A 22,336-nucleotide genomic window follows, 5' to 3' on the forward strand; every position below is an offset into this window, starting at 1 on the left:
ATTTTCTCTTTGGGGTCTGGTGTCTGGTCTTGGGGCCTTCTGCTGCTGGGTTTACTTTGTGGTTGTCTATTGCCTTCTTGATTTCTGGTTGGAGAATATTTTCTCTTATGCTGTCTTTTGGTTTGGTGTTCTGGTTTCCATGGTCCATACTTTACTGGCCTTCATTTTCTATGGATATCTGCTTGGGATTTTGAGCTACTAGCTTGGTTCTTGTACTATTTTGAATTCTATCTAGATGGATAATTGGACTATTCTTTGCAATTATAACTATTGTTATCTCCTAATTTGTTTTTATTTTCTCATATCCCTTCGTTGTTATATTTTATGTTGCAGTTTCCCAATTTTGCAGGTGAGTATATTGATCGCATCTTCGAAGGGAAGCTGGATCGGGTTGATGTTTTTTTGGATCTCTGATCTTTTTTGGGTGCTCAGTCTTGTGCACCGTAGCATGTTTCTAGGATTTCTTGTACTTTTTGTTAGTAGGGACCTCGATCTCGTAGAATTTTTTGGTTTTCTTTTTGTAGCTCTTTTGAGCAATAGTAAGCTTGAGGTCCCTTTAAAGACCTTATTCTAATTTTTTATATTAACCCGTAGGCCTCTCCATGAGTTTCCCCTAAAAAAAGGCTTCGTTTGTGACGGTTTTATTACTACTTATTAAAGAAGCTATTTAGTATAAAAATTAAAATTTCTGTACTAAAAAGTTCTTTAAAAAGTAGTAAGAAAGTCATCCCAAATGAAATCTAATGAACATAAAAAACTGATAAATAATTGGTCATATGACAATAAATATTAGCAAAAAAACTTATGACACTTTATTGAATAGATATAATGCTATTAACAAATATTACTATTGAATCACTAATTTGGATAGCTTTATAAGTGAATATCATAAAAAAAAATTATAACAACAATAATACTTATCTTATCATACAACACATCAATGTTCTGCATTGTCACAATATAATAACTATAATCAATTTTGTCATTGTAAGGTGCAAAATTTTTTGCATCAATAGAGTATGTATTTTATATTTTAATTTTGTATAAAAATATAGTGCACATAGATAAAGTTGTGAAAGATAATAATTTTACATGGAAAAAGTTAGGAAACTTGGCCTGATTGTAATAATCCATTATACAATGGAATATAAGAACAACCCTTAATTTCTCATAGTTGAAGAAGTTGAGATGATACATAGCTCATAATAATTATTTGATTCAAATTACAATGACTCAAGAAATTGGGCATCTGCAAATAGATGGTTAAAGCTAAAATACAAAGTTAGATGTTAATTATATATAGTCAAATGATAAGAGTGGAATATTATTAATGAAGGTGGTCTTTGACGGTGGCCATTGAAAAATGCAATAGAGTTTTTAAGCTCTTGTAACTCTCGAATTTCACTCTTGCAAAAACTGAAATCATATTTATAGAATTTTAAAAGGGGCATTTTGGTAAATTTAGTCAAAATCTAAATCATTCCATCAGACGGTTCATATTGACCCGCTTGATCATATATCATTTATCCAACATTCAAGAATCTTAATGATGTCAGAATTGAATGATATTGTGCTCGTTATATTTACTCATTGAGTCATATGATTTGATTATAAGCGTGTAATATTTAGAGACCATTTAATCCTTTAATCAATATTAAAAAAATTTCAAATATGCTTCAAGTCTTAATTTGAGTTCATTTTGACTCAAATTGGATTATTTGTCGGTCAATGTACTCATATCATCATGATATTCAATTCTACTATAAATTTATCGGAATTGACGTTCATATATCTTGAATTTATTATTGATAATTTTCAATTCAATCGAATATTATCTCGAGATTCATATCGATAAAGTGGATTTTCTAATAACCTATCATTAGGATTTCATCAATTTATTGGTCGACCAATAAAAGGTGAAGTGAATATGATTCAAGACAACTTAATGTCTTCATGCTATTTTATAAGAAAAATAGTATTAGGGCTACAAATTTAAAAATTATATTATATTATAACTATCATATCGCTTTATTTCATTAAATTAATGAAACTCTAATTATATTCTTAAGCCAATTTAAGCTCTCACTTGGACGAATAATTATTAGGTCCGGACACCTGACGTAGCTCTACATCCGGACGTCAATAACATGTCGCCACGTGCTCTTACTCTTTACCGCGTGGCCTGAAGACCCGGACCCGATATTACTACGTATTAGCTGATTTTTGCAGACCGGAATATTGCTAGGTATTGCTAGGTATTGCTCGGTATTGGTCGGTATTGGTCGGCAATAACGAGAAATATCAATCTGTCAAGACCAATATCTAGCAATATCTAGCAAACCCCGATTTTGCTAGGTATTGCTCCGTATTTCTAGGTATTGGTCTTGATAGAGCGGTATTTCTCGTTATTGTCAAATAATACCTAGTAATACCGAGCAATACCTAGCAATACCGAGCAATACCTAGCAAGACCTGAACATAGCAACACCGGGTTCCGGTCTGGGTCGGGTTGTCGGGCCGCATAGTAAAGAGTAAGAGAACGTGGCGGCATGTTATTAGTGTTTGGATGTAGAGCTACGTCAAATGTCCGGACCTAATAATTATTCCACTTGGACAGCTTTTTTTTAGTAAAAAATATTTGAAATAAGAAACCTAACACAAAAAAGCTTAAATAATTAAAAAAAAAAAAACAATGAACAAAAAATGCCCTATAATAATGTTTCCCCGCCTTGCGTAGCAGGCGGCCAATTCCTCCCCGCGCGAATCGGATGAGTTTGTTCGCGCTGCTTCCTTCTCCATCAATAGTTTAGGGAACTAATTAACTTCCTTTCATCTTATCGACTTCATCTCCTTCCTCTCGATCTCTCTTTTCTCTTTACTGTTTGATCCGCTTCAAGCCTTCTGGCTCCATATTTCCTTTGCGAGCTGCAGAAATGGATGAGGAATACGACGTCATCGTGCTCGGAACAGGCCTGAAGGAATGCATCCTCAGTGGTCTCCTCTCCGTTGATGGCCTGAAGGTTCCTTCTTCCTCCTTTCTCTGAATAGAGCAGGAAATAATGGAATTATAACGGAGTTTTAGCGATCACGTAAGAGTGTAATTAACATCTGATTTCGTTGATGAAATTAGGGAAAAAGTTTTTATTTTAGATACTTAAATTAGTTGAAATATTTTAAACAAAACATTTTAGTAAATATTTAATTAAACATTTTAAGTACATCTACTATCGAACGCTAAACAAGTATTTGCCGTTCGACATCACTCATCAGCTCCACCCGAATGTTGAGTTTTAGTAGCATTCTCGTGACGGGAACAGTGCAATGCCAATTTTGGAGTCGCGTTGTTCATAAACATATTTTTTTTTAAATCAGAAAAATTGATAAATATAAATATATGATTAAAAATAAATATAAAAAAAATGAAAAAGAATCAATTCTTTCTTCTTTTTCATTTTTTTTTTCATCTTTAAAATGTCCCAAAAAAATTTTTAAATGTCCAAAAAAAAGTTATTATTTGATGTGACTATTAGTATATTTTTAAGTTAAAAATGAGAAAAAAAAAAATTCTGCTGGAGATGGCCTAAGTAAGCATAAAAAAAGAAATGTAGGCTTTCCTGTCTAGCACGAGGACCAGAGCTCACAATGGCAAACCAAAGCTGGCCGGCTTACTAGTGGGCAAGTCTGCCTCAGCCTATTTTGGACCAAATTTGTTGCTCAAATAAGTCTATTTCAGCATTTTTAGGTCCTCAAGATCATTTCTCAATGTTGTCAACTTAGACTTTGTTTCTGTTGATTTTCTTACTGTTTTTTAAAATGATTTTCCTCAAGATCATTTCACAATTGAGGCATATATATATATACACGAGAAAAAAAAGTAAAGCCTCCGCAATCAATTTCATGTAATCGTAAGAGTTTCAAGCAACAATTATTATAATTTTTACTCCAATTAATGTGTAAAATTCAAAAGAGGGCAAAATATGACAAGGAGAGTTTATTTGATTAAAGATCTTAAGGGGAGATCCTTGTTGACATCTAAGGATTGGTCGCACCATGCAAATTTTTTTAAATTGTTTTAGTGATGTAAACTTTTTTGAAGACTCAATACATATTTTTTAGAAAATACATATTTAAAAATAGGAGATAAATGATGTGTGATCACGTATAAATCTCGATGAAATCCTTATATTGAAAAATGTCATAATTAAATTTAGGATCATTCAAATTTTGATTTCAGCAAACTTATTATTATCAAATTGAGCAATGAGATGAATCCAATGATACATAAATTGATCAAATTCATGTCCAAATGACCCTAAATCAAACACTTATGTGGCTGGTTACTTAAGGATATCAATTGAATGATTAATCATTCTCCAAATCATGCGTGCTTATAATCAAATTAAGCGCATCAATGAGAGAAATCAAATGAGTTAATGATCACCCAATTCTAATGTTATTAAGATATATAAATATTGATGGAAAATATTGATAATCAAATGAATCAACATAGACTATTTGATGGAATATTTTGAGATATTGACTAAATTTATTATAATGCTACTATATAAAATTATGAACAGATTCTCATTCTCCATAGGAAAAATGAGATGGAGCTTAGAGCTAAACTTAAACTCAGAGTTGAAGAGAACTTTACATTATGATAGACGTCAACAGTTGTTGCCAACAATCTCCATTGAATGACCAACAACGTCTAATCATTGTCGCTTGATTACAATCTATTGGTCATTATCGCTCGACTATGATATCCCAACCACTAACACCAACTATTGTTACTTGATAATGATCTTTTGACTACTATCAATTGATTATAATTTCTCAGCTAGCATCACTTAACTATAATCTCATTTCCGTTGTCGCCCAACTTTAATCATCAAGTTGCCATCGCCTAATTGTTATTGCCCTATTAACATTGCTTAATTATCTGGATCAAAACTTGAAAATCCAACTCCTTATTATATAATAATAAAAGGATTTTGATGAGTAAAAAAGAATTATAATGAAATTTCATTACATAATTCTATTGATTTTTGTTAAATTTATGTTTAAACTTCTGAAATCAGTTAATATTAAAAAAAAAAAGTAATTTAAAAATAAATTTCAAAATTGAAATCAAATTGGCTTCTAGAACTCCGATTTATTCTATAATTAAAATTGGAATACTCTCGAGGCGGTGACGCCGGCGGAGACGGGTAGCCGACGAGCTGTAGCAGGCAGCTTCAAGAGGTTATGATGGCCACAGTTGCCCTTCAGAAGGAGACGATTCATGGCGTCAAGGGAGTCGAAGTCCGAATGGGAGAAAGAAATGCATTTAGAAACGAGGTCCTTGGCGTTCTCCGTGGTGAGCGAGCTCAACTTTCATGGACCACGGGGAGACGCCATAGCTCGGATGCCGGGAGGAAATTCATATTGAGATGAGGAGGAGGTTCTTCCATGCTTTGATTTTCACTTATTGCTTCGTTTATTAGCCATTAAGGAGGAAAGGGCAAGAGCTTCTTTTTCTAGAATTTTAGAGACAAAAAAACCAACAGCTGAAGTAATCTTCCTCCTTTGATCGATATGCAAATAGTAGCATTTCTATGGGGACTTAAATATATGCTTAGTATATTGACCTCAGCTGAAGTAATCTTCCTCCTTGATGGCTTGTGTTAGATAAGGAATGGGTTCCCTTTTTTAATACATGTTAGGCAATGATAAAATCCTGAATTATTGAATTATGCTAATGCACAGCTTTGAAAGTTGGTTTTATTGATATCCTATACACAGCTTTGCAAGACATTTTTGAATGAGAGACTTTTTTGGATTATGCTGTTGCTAAGATCCTGAATTTTGGTTTAATTTCTGGGTGTAGGTTCTTCACATGGATAGGAATGATTACTATGGTGGAGAATCAACATCGCTTAATCTAGTTCAGGTTTTTTTTTTTTTTTTCTAATTTGCATCTTTGGTACATTTATAGGCAAGAATGATTATGTTTTCAAGACAATGTGAAGTTATGAATGCAGAATCTTGGCAAAATTTCTTAAAATTTTGTGCCTTGTCTATGATAGCTCTGGAAGCGATTTAGAGGTGATGAAAAACCTCCTGAAAGTCTGGGCTCAACCAAGGATTACAATGTTGACATGGTCCCTAAGGTTTGCTGCACAGTTTCTGTCCCTCTATATGCTCAAATCGATTAAGTAAATAGCTGTTAGAATTAGATTAATTCTTTACCTTATGCTTTTACATTATATAGTTCGAAGTTTTAACTTGCTTAGTCATTATGTTGAGCTTTTTTTTCCTCATTTGCATTAGTTTCAGTGCATTGTAGTGGATACTCAATGACATTACCATTAGATTCATTTCTTCTTATTTCAGTTATCTTCTTTGTCTTTTTAATTATGATAGACGTCAACAGTTGTTGCCAACAATCTCCATTGAATGACCAACAACGTCTAATCATTATCGCTTGATTACAATCTATTGATCATTATCGTCCGACTATGATATCCCAACCACTAACACCAACTATTGTTACTTGATAATGATCTTCTGACTACTATCAATTGTCATCAAGTTGCCATCGCCTAATTGTTATTGCCCTATTAACATTACTTAATTATCTGGATCAAAACTTGAAAATCCAACTCCTTACTATATAATAATAAAAGGATTTTGATGAGTAAAAAAGAATTATAATAAAATTTCATTAAATAATTCTATTGATTTTTGTTAAATTTATGTTTAAACTTCTGAAATCAGTTAAAATTAAAAATATTAGTAATTTAAAAATAAATTTCAAAATTGAAATCAAATTGGCTTCTAGAAATCCGATTTATTCTATAATTAAAATTGGAATACTCTCGAGGCAGTGACGCCGGCGGAGACGGGTAGCCGATGAGCTGTTGCAGGCAGCTTCAGGAGGTTATGATGGCCACAGTTGCCCTTCAGAAGGAGACGATTCATGGCGTCAAGGGAGTCGAAGTCCGAATGGGAGAAAGAAATGCATTTAGAAACGAGGTCCTTGGCGTTCTTTGTGGTGGGCGAGCTCAACTTTCATGGACCACGGGGAGACGCCATAGCTCGGATGCCGGGAGGAAAATCATATTGAGATGAGGAGGAGGTTCTTCCATGCTTGATTTTCACTTATTGCTTCGTTTATTAGCCATTAAGGAGGAAAGGGCAAGATCTTCTTTTTCTAGAATTTTAGAGACAAAAAAACCAACAGCTGAAGTAATCTTCCTCATTTGATCGATATGCAAATAGTAGCATTTCTATGGGGACTTAAATATATGCAGTATTATATTGACCTCAACTGAGAAACCTTGTTCCATACTCCTAATATACTTAGCGTTCTTGATGGCTTGGCTTGTGTTAGACAAGGAATGGGTTCCCTTTTTTTATACATGTTAGGCATTGATAAGATCCTGAATTGTTGAATTATGCTAATGCACAGCTTTGAAAGTTGGTTTTATTGATATACTACACACAGCTTTGCAAGACATTTTTGAATGAGAGATTTTTTTTTTTGGATTATGATGTTGCTAAGATCCTGAATTTTGGTTTAATTTCTGGGTGTAGGTTCTTCACATGGATAGGAATGATTACTATGGTGGAGAATCAACATCACTTAATCTAGTTCAGGTTTTTTTTTTTTCTAATTTGCATTTTTGGTACTTTTATTGGCAAGAATGATTATGTTTTCAAGACAATGTGAAGTTATGAATGCAGAATCTTGGCAAAATTTCTTAAAATTTTGTGCCTTGTCTATGATAGCTCTGGAAGCGATTTAGAGGTGATGAAAAACCTCCTGAAAGTCTGGGCTCAACCAAGGATTACAATGTTGACATGGTCCCTAAGGTTTGCTGACAGTTTCTGTCCCGCTATATGCTCAGTTCAATTAAGTAAATAGCTGTTAGAATTAGATTAATTCTTTACCTTATGCTTTTACATTATATAGTTCGAAGTTTTAACTTGCTTAGTCATTATGTTGAGCTTTTTTTTCCTCATTTGCATTAGTTTCAGTGCATTGTAGTGGATACTCAATGACATTACCATTAGATTCATTTCTTCTTATTTCAGTTATCTTCTTTGTCTTTTTATGATTTATAACTTAGTTTTTATGAAATTATCTGTGTTGTTTAGATCTTATATCTTGCTTATGAACCTATTTCTCTGTTTTCATGATGTTTTGTTAGTGCCTCTAACGGAAGGTTTTGCTTGTGTGATTTTGTAGTTTATGATGGCTAACGGTGCTCTAGTCCGTGTGCTCATCCACACGAGTGTGACGAAATATCTTAACTTCAAGGCTGTTGATGGAAGTTTTGTTTACAATAAGGGGAAGGTAAGTCGGTAGAATTTTCCTTTCTTTTTGGACCTTTAGTTCTATCTATGTAGGATCATTTCCTTATATCTATATTATTCATATTTCCATGTGTTCTGATTTCAGATTTATAAAGTGCCTGCTACAGATGTTGAAGCACTAAAATCCACTCTTATGGGGCTCTTTGAGAAACGCCGTGCTCGAAAGCTGTTCATTTATGTTCAAGATTATGATGAGAATGATCCCAAATCTCATGAAGGACTAGACCTCAACAAAGTCACAACTAGAGAAGTTTTTGCGTATGCATATTTTCTTTGCTTTCTTTTTTTTGTGCAGCACTCTTTCCCTCTTGTATTTTTCTTTTACTTTAGTTTTTAATTGTGCAATTAACACAAATTTTTATGTTATTTTTGGGTTATTATATTAGAAAAGTAAGTGAGCATATACAAATTGCCAATCAATTTTCAGCTAGGAATAGCATTCAAGACATGTAAAAAAATCAAAATGGATTTGCAGAAATGCCACACCAGTAAAATAAGCTACCTAAGTGAGTCTGAGTATCGTCCAAAAGCTATGAGAGAACAAACTGAAAGAAGAGAAAAGAGAGATTGAATAGATGGGAGAGTCAACTAAGGCAAGGGGGGCTTCTTCATCATCCATCAAGGCATATGTGGACATCCAATGCTTTGAGCAAGTGAGCAAAACATAACAAGGGAAATGGAACAATCGAGGGCACTGACTGACTGCATCAATCATCACTCTGATTTTGTTCTCTAAAGGCGAAGGCTCTGAAGTGGGCGAACACTCGGCCTAGCAGGCGATCCCTGCATTAGGTAGATTTATACCCTGCTAAGATTTGAAGAAGAAAGCAAATTAAATGAAGAAAGGGGAAAGAGAAAAATACTAAATGAAGATGAACTGAGTGGTGATGTGAAATGAGTAAGAATTGTTAGCCCACCCTGAATGCCCTATTTCTTATTAGAAATGAATACACTATCTACTATGTACTATAAGATGAGGACGCAAACACATTCATTGAAGCATTGCTACGCACCTTTGTTTCCCCTGCTTGAGAAGAAGCTGTTCGCATTGCTCTTGCGCTAGAGCCTGCCGGGACAAAAGAAAGTCTCGTGGGTCTCTCCGACTCTGATTCTAACAGGGCATTCTATTCGTCCCACAACTTCATGTGCAGTGAAGACAAGCTTCCCTCTCCCTCACAGTTTCTTTTCGTGGATTCTCCGGCATCCACATGATCATAAAAGTGACAAAGGGTCAACCAAAATATGTAGATCTCGTGGATGTGTGACTGATGAATGCCTGCAGTGAATCTCAGACTAGTAGCTGGTATCTCCAGGTATTGCAAACATGACAGACATGTTTGATGGAATGAAACATCCACCCTTGATTCACACCACTCAATCACCTTGACCGGAACAACGTCAAACCATAGAACATAGCTCCTTTCGGTCGAACCTGCCTCCAAGCTAGCGCCTTACCTTTTTAGTGGCCTAGATTTGATCCTATGTAACTTGAAGAAGTTGGAAACTTGGCCATCTTTTAGTAAGCTTTCAAGCCAATGTTCATCAAGTTTTGCTCCAACCCGAGTGAAAGGTGCGTAGCATAGAGAATTCTTCACTAGCGCCTACCCTTCTCCGTTAAAGGGGGTACTCTCTTGTTTTGATACGAAAGATCTCTCTAGGCCAACCGGCCCAAAAGGGGTATTGGTCTTATCTTATTTACCAATATTTGGTAAAGGTTGGGTTTTTACTAAGCCCTGTCGGCGGAACCAGTATGCTTTCGGATGACTCAAAGGCACATATAATAGAAAAGCTTATGTCTTCTCTGTATCATGATATAAAAGCCAAGGTAATCAACGAAGGGCACCAGGGAACAGCTTCCTCTTTCTCCATGGTCCCTAGGATTGAATGTTTCTTTCCCTCGGTTGAACAACTACCTTAATAAATCCCGGCTGTGCTAAAAGCAGCTCACGGCCCTCTGTCTTGAAGTCTGAGTATCGAGGAGCAAAAGAATTTAGTCTGAAATACCAAATGAAAGTAGATATATATTTTTTTCATTCCCGAGGAAATGCATATCTTACCCGGATCTTTGCCCATAATGGTCCGGAACAATAGTATCATTGGAGTAGATACACGTCTTGCTTGAAATATGAATTCAAGAAGTCGAGTAGGTGGATTAGTCCATGTGGAGAGAAAAAAAAAAGTCTTTTGTTTTGGTTCGGCCCATAGTCACATCAAGCTCTGTTAGGTTCTTAGTAGTAGTCGGCGACCTTGTCAGCCTAGCTGTTCGTGTGCTTTGCTTGGTTTGCACAGCTAACACTACTATAGAAAATAGAAATGCCTGCCCGCTTTAATAGCTTGTGCCGCTTGGCCCGTCATTCCTGGGTGGCCGCTTATTCTTGGCCAATACTAGGTATATAAGCAGTGATTTCATATCCAGAGGTTAATCGTACTCTGACAACTTTACATAAGATAGAGTTTGGTTTTTTGGGTGCGTTACCCAAGCCGACATTCTCGCTTCTGCTTCGTCCACACCTGCTTGCGCGGGTGCTTTCCTCTAAGGCGGACGCTCCCCTATCGATGCATTTTTACATCCCACAGCTTCGGCAGATCGCTTAGCCCCCAGATGAATGGAAATGCATCTTTCTTCATTGAATGGACATCAAGCTAAACAAATTGCATTCCCCCCGTCAAGAGGCATTAAGATAGGATGCCGACGGAAACTTCCTTGCAATAGCTTCTTGGACAGAGAAAGCTAACAAGGTTCACTTAGACCGCCCTTTCTTTCCTCCCTTCACGCATGAAGATCATCATATGTAGGTTCGACTTCGGTTTCCGGTGCAATAGAATAGGTAGGAGTACATTATGGCAGGATCAGTCACCTGGGCAAACCAACCCAAAAACAAGAAGAATTGTGCTATGCGGATCGTTACCTCTGTGAGTTCCCTTTTTCGTGGATAGATCACTGAACTATGCGCCTATCTTCACTTTTCGATCAGCCGTAGCTCCCCGTTCACTACTACGAACAGTCTAAGATGGGCTTTGTCATACCACATTGATAAAATAAATGAGGAACTGGCCCAAGTTTGAAAGCTCGAATTAGTCCAGAAAAAATGAGGAAATTGAATGCCTATCAAAAGAATTGCTGGAGTTGAACTGAACCAAGTTCGAAACAGCCTCATCGGGGGCATGGAGTCCGTATCATGGTGAAGGTAAGGTCACGCTGTGATTCTTGCTCAAAAAACTGACCGAATGCGTTTGAGTTATTGGCTCGTCTGACCCGGCTGCATTCATGAATCGCTCGTTCAACTGTCTCTCGGAGACTCGGTCGAGAAGTGCCATGCATGGTCGCCCCCTAATAAAAAATTAAACAAAAAATCAAGTTAAGAAAATGAGAACACCTGATCACAAACATATATAAGATACACAAGTTGATATTATTTAGACAGATCTATCAATATTGTAAAAGCTGTAAAGTAGCTTTGTCTTTACAGATGAGATTACCGAAAATAGAAAGAAAGTGAAATGATCATTTTGTATTATCAAGTCATCTTGTGCTTTACACAGGAGGTAAATATATAGAGCTAGCTCTGTACAATGGGTGCAGTATATTGTTTTACCCTTTGCATGTGTACGATTAAGATGAATCAGCTTGTTATAGACTAATGGTTCTAATTTGTTGATGCTGCTCCACATGTGCTGTTACTTTATGAGTATTATCCCCCCTCAAACACATGGTGGTGACTGCTGAACCATGAGTTTGGTCCGCAGATATTGAAACTGACTGTGAGATCGATGCTTGGTGAGAATGTCGGCAGGTTGTTCTTGTGAGGCAATAGGAAGTAAGGTGATGTGTTTCGCTTGAATTTGTTCCCGAATGAAATGATAGTCTATCTTAATGTGCTTTGTGTGTGTCTGGAATACATGATTGTTGGCCAACACAATGGCGGACTGGTTGTCACAGTGAAGTGTAGTTGGCTTGGTGACTGGAAAGTGGAAGTCTTGAAGAAGATGCTGAAGCCAGACAATGTCAGCTACTACTACGACAAGAGCTTGATACTCTGCTTCAGTGGAAGAGCGGGCTATAGTGGGCTTCTTCTTTACTTTCCAGGATATGAGAGTGGAGCTTAGGAACAAACAGTGACCTGTAGTAGATTGGCGAGTGTGAATATCGTTGGCCCAATCAAAATCAACGTATGAGCTGAGGAGAAGAGAACCCTTTGTGATTGGGAGGCCGTAGTTGATCGTTCCTTTGAGATATCGAAGCAGGTGCTTAAGCCATTGAGAGTGAACCGGAGCTGGATCGTGCATCTGTTGGCACAATTGGTTAACAACATGGGCAATATCGGGGCAATTAATAGTGAGATATTGTAGGGAGCAGGTTAGATGACGATACAGTGTGGGGGAAAAAGAAGTGGCAGCTGATTGTGGAGAGGTCGAGCAGTTGGTGGAGGTGGGATTGAGGGTTGGTTTGCATGATAAATAGCCAACTTTATTAAGAAAGGAAGTAGTGTAGGTTGCTTGAGATAGAAACAGAGATTCATAATGCTTAGTGATCTCAATTCCTAAGAAAGTAGAAGGATTGCTGAGGTTTTTCATAAAGGAGGTGGATTGGAGATTGTGTATGTTTTGTTTGAGATGAGTGGTAGAAGAGCCGCTGAGGAGGATGTCATCCATGTAGATAAAAAGATATGTGGAGTGAATGGGAGAAGTAAGGATGAAGAGAGAGGAATTGGCCTTGCTTGGGAGAAAGCCGAGAGACGCTAGATGGTTGGAGAAGGTGTGAAACTATTGCCTGGGAGCTTGTTTGAGCCCATAGATAGCCTTCTTAGGTAGACAAACATGGTTGAGATAATGAGTATCTTCGAAGCCTTTGGGTTGAGTCATGTAAATGGTGTCTTCTAGAGGGCCATGTAGGAATGCGTTAGACACATCGAGTTGATGTAGTGACCAATTCATATGGAGGGCTATAGTTAGTAGGACACAGATGATTGTCATTTTGGCAACAGGGCTAAAGGTGTCGGCATAGTTGAGTCCAAACTCTTTCTACTCCTTTGCCTTCTAAATGGCTGACGGATTTGCAACTACAAGTTCCCTGCAGCCAACCTACTTCATTTCGCCAGATCGCAGGGTCTCTTCAGTATCATACGAACACTCGGCCAGACATCGCCTTTGCCGTTAACAAGCTATGCCAACATATGCATCAACCATTGCTTGGCCATTTCCAACTAATGAAACGAATCTTACATTACCTCAAAGGGACACTCAATTTTGGTCTTTTCCTTCCCCGATCTAATCTTACACTTTCAACATTTGCCGACACTGATTGGGCTAGTGATATTCAAGATAGGAAGTCTACCACGGGTTTCTGTATCTTTCTTGGCAATGCTCTAATTTCCTGGTCAGTCAATAAACAATCCATCGTCGCTCACTCATAGAGTGAAGCCGAGTACAAATCTCTTTCCGTAGCAGCTGTTGATCTTATTTGGGTTCGTCGTCTCTACGCAGATTTCTCCATACCACTTCAGTCCACTTCTCTTTACTGCGACAATATCTCTGCCATGTACATAGCTTCCAAACCCATCTTCCACGCTAGAACAAAGCATATCGAGATAGATCATCATTTGATCCAGGACTGCGTTCAAGCTCATCACATCACTGTCAAGCATGTTTCTTCCACGGACTAGATAGCAGACATCTTTACTAAATCTCTCTATACTCAAAGACTCTCACTCCTTCGCGACAAGTTGATGGTTGTACCTTCCATCAACTTGAGGGGAGCTGATAATAACACTCTTACAGTCTTACTACATTAAGCCATACAGCCGAATAACTTCCAGCAGAATATTCTCTGTATTTCTGCATACAGGTGGCTTCCACTACTCTGTTTTGGTTGACTCTTTTACTGCTTTATGTAACTACCAAGGGAAGCCTAGCATTTTCTCTTCTTTTAGCCTTTAGATATAAGTTCACTATTGTATTTACTGTGTAGATATACAGAAAACATGTTTACTGAAATTACCTTCTCTGATTTCATATGCTAGTAGATGAATACTTCTTTATACATCACATGAGTTTCTACAAAAACTACGTGCATTATATAGTTTTATTTACCTAAGATAACACCGAGCTTGGCCTTTATTCCTATTTATTAATTTGTTTTTGAACGTTCACCAAAAAGATCTACATCTCTTGACCAATGTTTACATGTCCGTTATTTGGATTGTAAAAGTTAGAATCTGATATTAGATATAGTTTTCAGAGGATATGGATACTAATATGAAAGAAAATGAGACATTTTATTTTGATTTTCAACAATTTCATACATCTTTTGCTGAAATGCATTTGACCTATGAAGAGGAATTATTTATAATAGTTCGATAGTAGAAGTAGATTGATCTTTAAACAAATAAATGATACTTGGAAAAGTATTAAATTGAAATTTCCCTTGAAAGGAATTACGTGAAGAAATTTTGTAATGATCAAAGTAAATTCTTAATTTTTGGTATTAGTTGAAAATTTTAACCATCAATATCTATATGATCGAAAGGCTTCATGTTTTATTTAATTTTATATGGCTTTAAAGCTAGGCGTCCAATCCTATAATGAATCATATGTTACCCCTTTTTTTTCTCTTAAAGATATAATTCCCATAATGAGTTTTTTTGTAAAATGTGCTTCATTTTGTAGGAAATATGGGCTAGATGACAACACAGTTGACTTTATCGGGCATGCTTTGGCACTTCACACGAATGATGATTACCTGGACAAGCCTGCCATTGACACAGTAAAGAGAATGAAGGTAAAATATGAATTAACAATTTACCAATTCTTGGAAAATGAACATTAATTTCTTGTTGCGGTAGTTTATATTATTTGAAGACTTGAAGATAATGACATAAGCTCTTGATTTTTTTTAATAGCATTTCTCTTCCAGACTCCGTTGATCATGGGGCTGCTGGAGTTCTTTTTTTTTTGGGAGGATGTAGATGATTTGATTATAGTTTTATTGCAGGTTTTAGCCTTTAATAATCAATATTCTTGAACAAATCATAACTATAACTTTCAGATTATGGTGTTGAACGGTGAGAGAGTATAAAATCCCCAGACATTACCTGGATGGTTAAAAATCCCTTACCTAAATGTGCGTTAATCGGACATGTTCTAGTGTCACTGAAATGCCAGAGATACTAAGACCATATTGCCTTTTAGTGGATATTGTCAAGTTCTGGGCTCCAAAAATTCGTGCCTTGGCCTCTCTGCGGACAACCTCTTTTCTTTTTTCTTTTTCGGATCGTCGAGGGGAGTTTTAACAAGTAGGTTCAGAGGCAATTCGTGCGGAGCATGACTTCGAACATGTACGCGGTAATGCGGGATTTGAACGGTATTTACGGAACGTGGGGAGTTTGGCATCAAACAAGTGCGAGCTTTGTAATTGATTTTTTTTTTCTTTTGCATTAGTGTACCATTCAACACAAGTTCACCCATATGTTAGCATCAATTGTGAGTTTGGAATGCCACAAATGTTCCTAGCATGGTGGCAAGGTCTCAATATGGTGGCTAGTGGTCATTGGGCAGACCCACGAGTAGTCGCTCTTTACCTTTTAACAAATGAGAGCAAATGGGAATGCTACCTTTGTGCAGATGTTTTGGGGGGCCCGAAGCGAGAGCCACACAAACTGCTGCCCCAAACTTAACCAGCACGAGAGAGATGGGGGAACTTATTAATTGAGTTTATGTATCTCATCTTCCCCAAATGGGGGTACCTAAAATGCACTAAGCTAAGTATTCATTCTAATTAATCTACCATTAACTACTAAATTGATATATTCACATCATTATTCCCTCTCTCATAACAATTTTGTCATCAAGGTTAGACTACTAAGTTAATCCAATAGAGACGGCGACCATCTATTAGGAGTTCCATTTCTGTGCTTTAACACAAGGATGACACCAAAAAAAAAATGATAGATTACCACTTAATGAAATCCTTGAGTTCATCCCTTGGTGATTATGAATATGACAATCGTTTCATATGGCCACAATTTCAGTTGATTAGTCTTGTGTACCTATCGTATTGCTTTAACCATCTGCAAATCCCATTCTTTTATAATCTCCTTCATATATGGGGATGTGATGTTGTGGTCCGCTTGATTTAAAGGTTCATCTTCAAGAACATGTTCAATGAACACATGAAGAGAGCCAAAATGTTGAAGGATTCTTTCCTTTAAAGAATTCCAAAACCGAATTACTTGTTTGAAGACATCAAGTGATAGTTAAATAATGTTAAACCCTCGATATAAGCAGCAAAAATTGTAAAATGCTGCATATAAAATAGATTGTGATAGAAAAAAAATTAACTATCATTAGACATTATTGTGGACCATCCCATTAAAATTAATGAAAAAGTCTGTGCCGTTGGGGTGTTAGGAATATTTTTAAATTTGTAAATCAGACGAAGTTACGATGTGGACCACAACTTACATGCCATGTGGACAATTCACTACCCATGTGGTAATGGTTTTTATTTGTTTTTATTTTATTTTTATTATATTGAACTTAATAATTAATTTAATGGAGAAAGAATTTATAGTATATTTGGTAAATGGTGGTAACAAGCCTACAATAAATTTATGGGACTGTTTGGTTTGAAGTAAATAGGGTTTAAAGTATTATGTAGGTATTTTAAAAATACTGATGTTTAGTTTGAAGTAAAAGAAATGCAAAATTTCATTTCGAGAAAATTTAATTCCTGCATAATATTAGCTCATAGGCCTACAATTAAATCTCAAAATGAGTTTCCTCTACCTATAGGCTATGATACTAAGAATTGGAAGCCTCAGCTCAATCGAAGTAAATGTAAAAATACCTTTAGTCATCTGTGAATCTCACTAGTGATTCAAGTAAATCATGGTACAAATTTTCAAGCTAGAAGAAGCTTGTTATTCGATCCGAGACAAAAACAAATTTGATTTTATATTGAAAGATATTTCAATACTGCATATATACATACATCATTATACATGCATGCATGTTAGAGTAAATAATCATATACTCAGATATGTATTCATACATGGTTCGTTCCATCATAAAGCTAGCACATTTCAAACAAGTTTGATTTTGATGCAGTGGATCGACTGGAAAACAAACCTTCTTGAATGTTTTCCCAATCCAGGGAATAAACACACAATCACAAAGCTTCAAAGCTTTAAAAAGTGATAATATTAATTAATTATGTTTCATACTACAACCTTCTATATGTAAGCCAACATGAGAAGTTTCTAGAAACAAGTATAAAACTAGATCTACTATTCCTAAGGAAAATTATAACTAAAATGATCCGCATCATTCTCCCCTTACGTCAAAAGAGCTCGACTCCGTCGAGGCGTGGTATCAAAAGGGAGGTAGGTGTAGAAAATGGATTCCTGGATCAAACACCGCGCCACGACGGAGTCGAGCTATTTTGACACAAGGGGAGAATGATGCGGAACATTTTAGTTATAGTTTTCCTTAGGAATAGTAGATCTAATTTTATACTTCTTTGTAGAAAGTTCTCATGTTTGGCTTATATATAGAAGGTTGTAGTAGGAAACATAATCAATAAATATTATCTCTTTTTAAAGCTTTGAAGCTTTGTGATTGTGTTTATTCCCTGGATTGGGAAAACATTCAAGTAGGTCCGTTTCCGGTCGATCCACCGCATCAGATTTGAGCCAATTATGACTCATTAATCAGCTCATTATTCTGACAAGAGCTTAAAAATGATACAATTTTAGAGCGATCTCTACTTTATGCATTAAATTTTCAGCCCTAATTGCAGTAGAAACAGAAAACAAATCCTATTTTATTCATTAGTACAGGACTTGCAAACTAAGCACCACTTATAACTAAAGTCCGAAAGTTTGTTTTAATATCTGTGGTCAGACAACTACAAAACTGTCATTGTTGCTTGATATAAATTTGGCCATTTTTTTGCAATGTTTATAGTGATTATCATTCCCAAGTTTTCTTGAACAGCTATATGCAGATTCACTTGCACGCTTTCAAGGTGGATCTCCTTATATTTACCCTCAATATGGGCTTGGAGAACTACCACAGGTTTGTTCCCAACTATTGTTGTTCCCATTTTTGATTTAATTCTTTAAGTCTTTGAATATCTTAGAATCTTGTATCCAGGGTTTTGCTCGTCTTAGTGCTGTTTATGGTGGCACCTATATGCTCAACAAACCAGAATGCAAGGTCCGAACTCGATATCATTCCGAAGATTATATTATTTCCTAGTTCAACCCAGTCATCTCACGTTTCGTTTTGGACGGCTTTCTTACTGCTTCTTAAAGCAGTTTTTTAATACAAAAATTAAATTTTTTATGCTAAAACGTTGCTTTAAGATGCAGTAAAAAAGCCGTCCCAAACAAAGCTTCAGTCTACTTGTAAAACTTTTTTCTTATTTGTGTTCTTTCACTCGTTATTAGGAAATTTGCCTAATTTTTGGATTAAAACTCGCCCCATGTGAACGACCATTTAGACTAAGTTTAAATAGAAAAAAATTTTAGTCACAAAGTATTATAGTCTTTTATGCTACAAGCTCCATCCATATATGCTTCGTTTGATTATAGGTTGAGTTTGACCAAAATGGAAAAGCATATGGAGTTACATCTGAAGGAGAGACTGCAAAGTGTAAAAAGGTTGTCTGTGATCCTTCCTACTTGCCTGACAAGGTAAACATCTTTGAATCCAAACTATTTGCAAGATTTAATTTTTCATTTGGTAACTTGTGCAAGAAATCGTTTAACAATAACAACAATAGCAACAAGCTTTTATTCTACTATGCGGGTCGGAATTAAAATAAAATAATTTTAACAGGTGAAAAAAGTTGGAAGAGTAACACGTGCTATTTGCATAATGAGTCATCCCATTACAGATACCAATAATTCAGACTCAGTGCAGATCATTCTTCCACAGAAACAATTGGGCCGCAAATCTGACATGTATGTTATGTAAATTTCTGTCATTTAACTTCTAATTTATGTTACTTGCGAGGGTGAGAGCCTGGGAGGTTTTAAAGTTTTTATATCTACTTGTTCATTTTGGCTTTGCGCTTAAAAGGTTGAGAGGTTATTTTTTTTTCATTCTATGTTTTGAAGAGATGTTAGATGGATTGGAATAGTAGCGTCTCCTGTACCAATAGCTTAAAAAAGAAATGGAATGGATAAGCAAGTCTATAGTGTATAGTGGTGTGTGTGGGTACTTGTTTAAATATGCAGTGTTCCTTAAACAAATAAATCAGAAACTCCTCATCTTACACCTCCATTAATACTGCTGGTGCCAGGTACGTTTTCTGCTGTTCTTATTCTCATAACATAGCTCCAGAGGGAAAATATATTGCATTTGTTTCAACTGAAGCTGAGACCGACCGACCTGAGGTTGAATTGAAACCTGGAATGGATCTGCTTGGACCTGTAGATGAAACCTTTTTTGATATATATGATAGATATGAGCCAGTGAATAATAGTCAGAAGGATAGTTGCTTCATTTCAACAGTTAAGTATGAGCTAAATTATTCATTTCTTTGTTATATTCTTATCTCTATCCTCCAAATGTCTATTATTTGCTTTTCGACATTGTTTGGGAATTACTTTAATTAGCTGTAATAATATATAACAATTTCCTGCAGAGCTATGATGCAACAACCCATTTTGAATCAACCGTTCAAGATGTGATATCCATGTACAGAAAGATAACCGGGAAGGTACTGTTCACATTAGACTATCTGATGCATTTTCTTAACAAGAGAGAGAGCCCAAAAATGTCCCTCCACCATTTGTTTATGACCAATTTACCCTAAGAGTACTACTACAATTTAATTTCTGAACTACCAAAATTGATCCCAAATAATCCTTCAACTAGAAATTAACTGAAATTAGGATTCAAAATTGATCTTGAATCATTTGTGATCAATTTTATATATTCATGGGTCCAAATTCAAGAAATGTCATATTTTATAATTAAATTGCTCAAATATGAATATTTAGAGTTCATTTGGGATGGCTGAAACGTTTTATAAATTTGGTTGTGAAGTTGTTGTGCAAAACAACTTCGCTATTATGGTTGTAAAAAAATAATTTTCCACCGCAGAAATTTTTGAAAAACAGTGAGAAATTGTTAGGCCGGCCCAGGAAGGGCCGGCTGGGCCGGGCCCGGGCCGGCTGGACCGGTCCAGGAGGGACCGGTCCGGGTCTACTCCAGACGGAGAAAGACCCAGGCGGAACCCCAGTAAGGGGGGCGGAAGCCTTGTGGAGCCCACCATGGGCTCAATGCAAGTTTAGGAGGGAAATTTTTTGAACTAGGGGCTATTTAGGCAATTTGAATTATTCCTTTGTCTTTAATTAGGCATTTTGGAGGAATTTAGAGTTATCTGGAATTTGAATTCTATTTGAGATCTAGGGTTTGTGTGCTTGGGCTCTTGGCTTTGCCGGAGATCGTTGGAGAGTTGTTCTTCCTCTCGGATTGAAGAACAAATTGTATCCTTGCTATTTTCTTTGATTTCTAGTGAAATACAAGCCTAATCTTGTGTTTTTCTCCTCATTTCCCTATTTCCTGCTGCGTTTTTGCTAAATTTCTGCTGTTTTGCTGCTGTGAACAGCAGTTGGCTGCTGTATTTTTACTGGTTTGGGTTAGGAATACTTGAGAACTCAAGTATTTCCTATCAGAAATCAACAAAAAAATTAGTAGCCAAATGAAATTATGATTGTTGTTTGAAAAGTAAAACAATGAAAAAGTTATCCCAAATAGACCCTTAGAGAACTACTTTAAATTTTTTTCTATTTTTCAACTGTTCCCTCGCTTATTTAGCATGTTAATCTATCAAATTATATCATCGTAGATTATTACGTTTTTTTCTTAGCAGGCCATTTTATATTTAAGATTTTGTCCCATCAAAAGTATATTTATTTAGCATGCAGAATGTACATTACAAGTAATAGTTTAGATTATTTTTAAAAACTATCATCTACTAATCTATCCGCTCACCAACTGAACTTATTCATGATGCAGGAGCTTGATTTGTCTGTAGATCTCAGCGCAGCCAGTGCTGCAGCTGAAGAGTAAAATACATGAATACCTTTGATGGTCGAGTGATGGAATTCTGTGAACTCTTTGTTTGAATACTGTGAGTTCATTTCAGAAAATTATATTCAAATTTCTCCTGATCGAAACCTCATTTGTTCAAGACAGCAATTAGCTTCTGTCTCTTATGAAATTCTTGTGCTTATATGGCAGTTATTTGTTCCATAAAGTTTACAACTGTAACAATAAGGATGCAATTGCTTCAATTTGTGTTTAAATGGAGGATGCAATGCGGATTTAAACTCTGTACTTTGAATAATTATCATACTGCCAACCTTTTCATGCTTTGTTCGACCATCAGTATTTTTTTTTTTGGGGGGTTTAGGATTAAGAGTTTAGGGTTTAGACACAAATCACTTGCGCAAGGCTGGATCCCAAAACCTCTTGATTGATAACAAAAGTTCCCAACCAACATAGCTGCAGAGTGGGAAAAATCACGGGACCTGGCCTAGTTGCAAAATTAACTATGTAACAAGTTTCATTATGAGATTCCTCTATTGGAGACTTAGTTCTGCGTAGCATTAAGGTAGCTGGAAAGGGCCTCCAACGTAACAAACTCTCTCATCTTTGGAAAGTTTCTTATTTTGTAGCAGTCATAGTCAAGCCTGAAACTTTCAAGTTAAAGGATGTCGACAGAAAATTGTTACATCAAACTTGAAACATTGAAAATCTTCGCAAATATTATTAGCAGGTGATATACTACTTGTCTTATATCCTGTATGCTTTCTGAGTTGAGTGTCATGTAGTCCATGTATTTATGTACCCCCTCTATATTGAATGTTATGTAACTCTTATATCCCTAAGTTATATTATAAAAAAAATTAAATAAAAAAATATCCTTAAGTTATATTAGGGAATCGTGTATTATCTTATA

General features: G+C 36.0%; 1 protein-coding gene across 5 annotated transcripts; it reads left to right on the forward strand.

Moving 5' to 3' along the window:
- The first annotated feature begins 2,762 nt into the window (after nt 1-2,762).
- Nucleotides 2,763-21,747, forward strand: LOC110108448 (guanosine nucleotide diphosphate dissociation inhibitor At5g09550). 5 transcript variants are annotated; one of them, XR_003702296.1, is made up of 14 exons: nt 2,763-3,020; nt 5,870-5,932; nt 6,069-6,152; nt 8,234-8,341; nt 8,447-8,619; nt 15,028-15,139; nt 18,355-18,435; nt 18,514-18,576; nt 18,954-19,055; nt 19,201-19,325; nt 19,667-19,877; nt 20,012-20,086; nt 21,391-21,505; nt 21,616-21,747. XR_003702296.1 is itself a non-coding variant. In XM_020839089.2 (13 exons), the coding sequence occupies exons 1-13, from the start codon at nt 2,934-2,936 to the stop codon at nt 21,442-21,444; spliced, it is 1,338 nt and encodes a 445-aa protein (XP_020694748.1). In that variant the 5' UTR covers nt 2,763-2,933; the 3' UTR covers nt 21,445-21,747. The 5 variants fall into 5 exon arrangements, 4 of the variants coding, with proteins under 4 accessions (XP_020694748.1, XP_028555077.1, XP_020694750.1 ...); XM_020839089.2 differs by having other exon boundaries at nt 21,391-21,747; XM_028699244.1 differs by lacking the exons at nt 5,870-5,932; nt 6,069-6,152 and adding exons at nt 7,579-7,641; nt 7,774-7,857 and having other exon boundaries at nt 2,764-3,020; nt 21,391-21,747.
- Nucleotides 21,748-22,336: the final 589 nt, after the last annotated feature.

The sequence above is a fragment of the Dendrobium catenatum genome, unplaced genomic scaffold (assembly GCF_001605985.2).
Source record: "Dendrobium catenatum unplaced genomic scaffold, ASM160598v2 fragScaff_scaffold_1221, whole genome shotgun sequence".
Classification (NCBI taxonomy): domain Eukaryota; kingdom Viridiplantae; phylum Streptophyta; class Magnoliopsida; order Asparagales; family Orchidaceae; genus Dendrobium; species Dendrobium catenatum.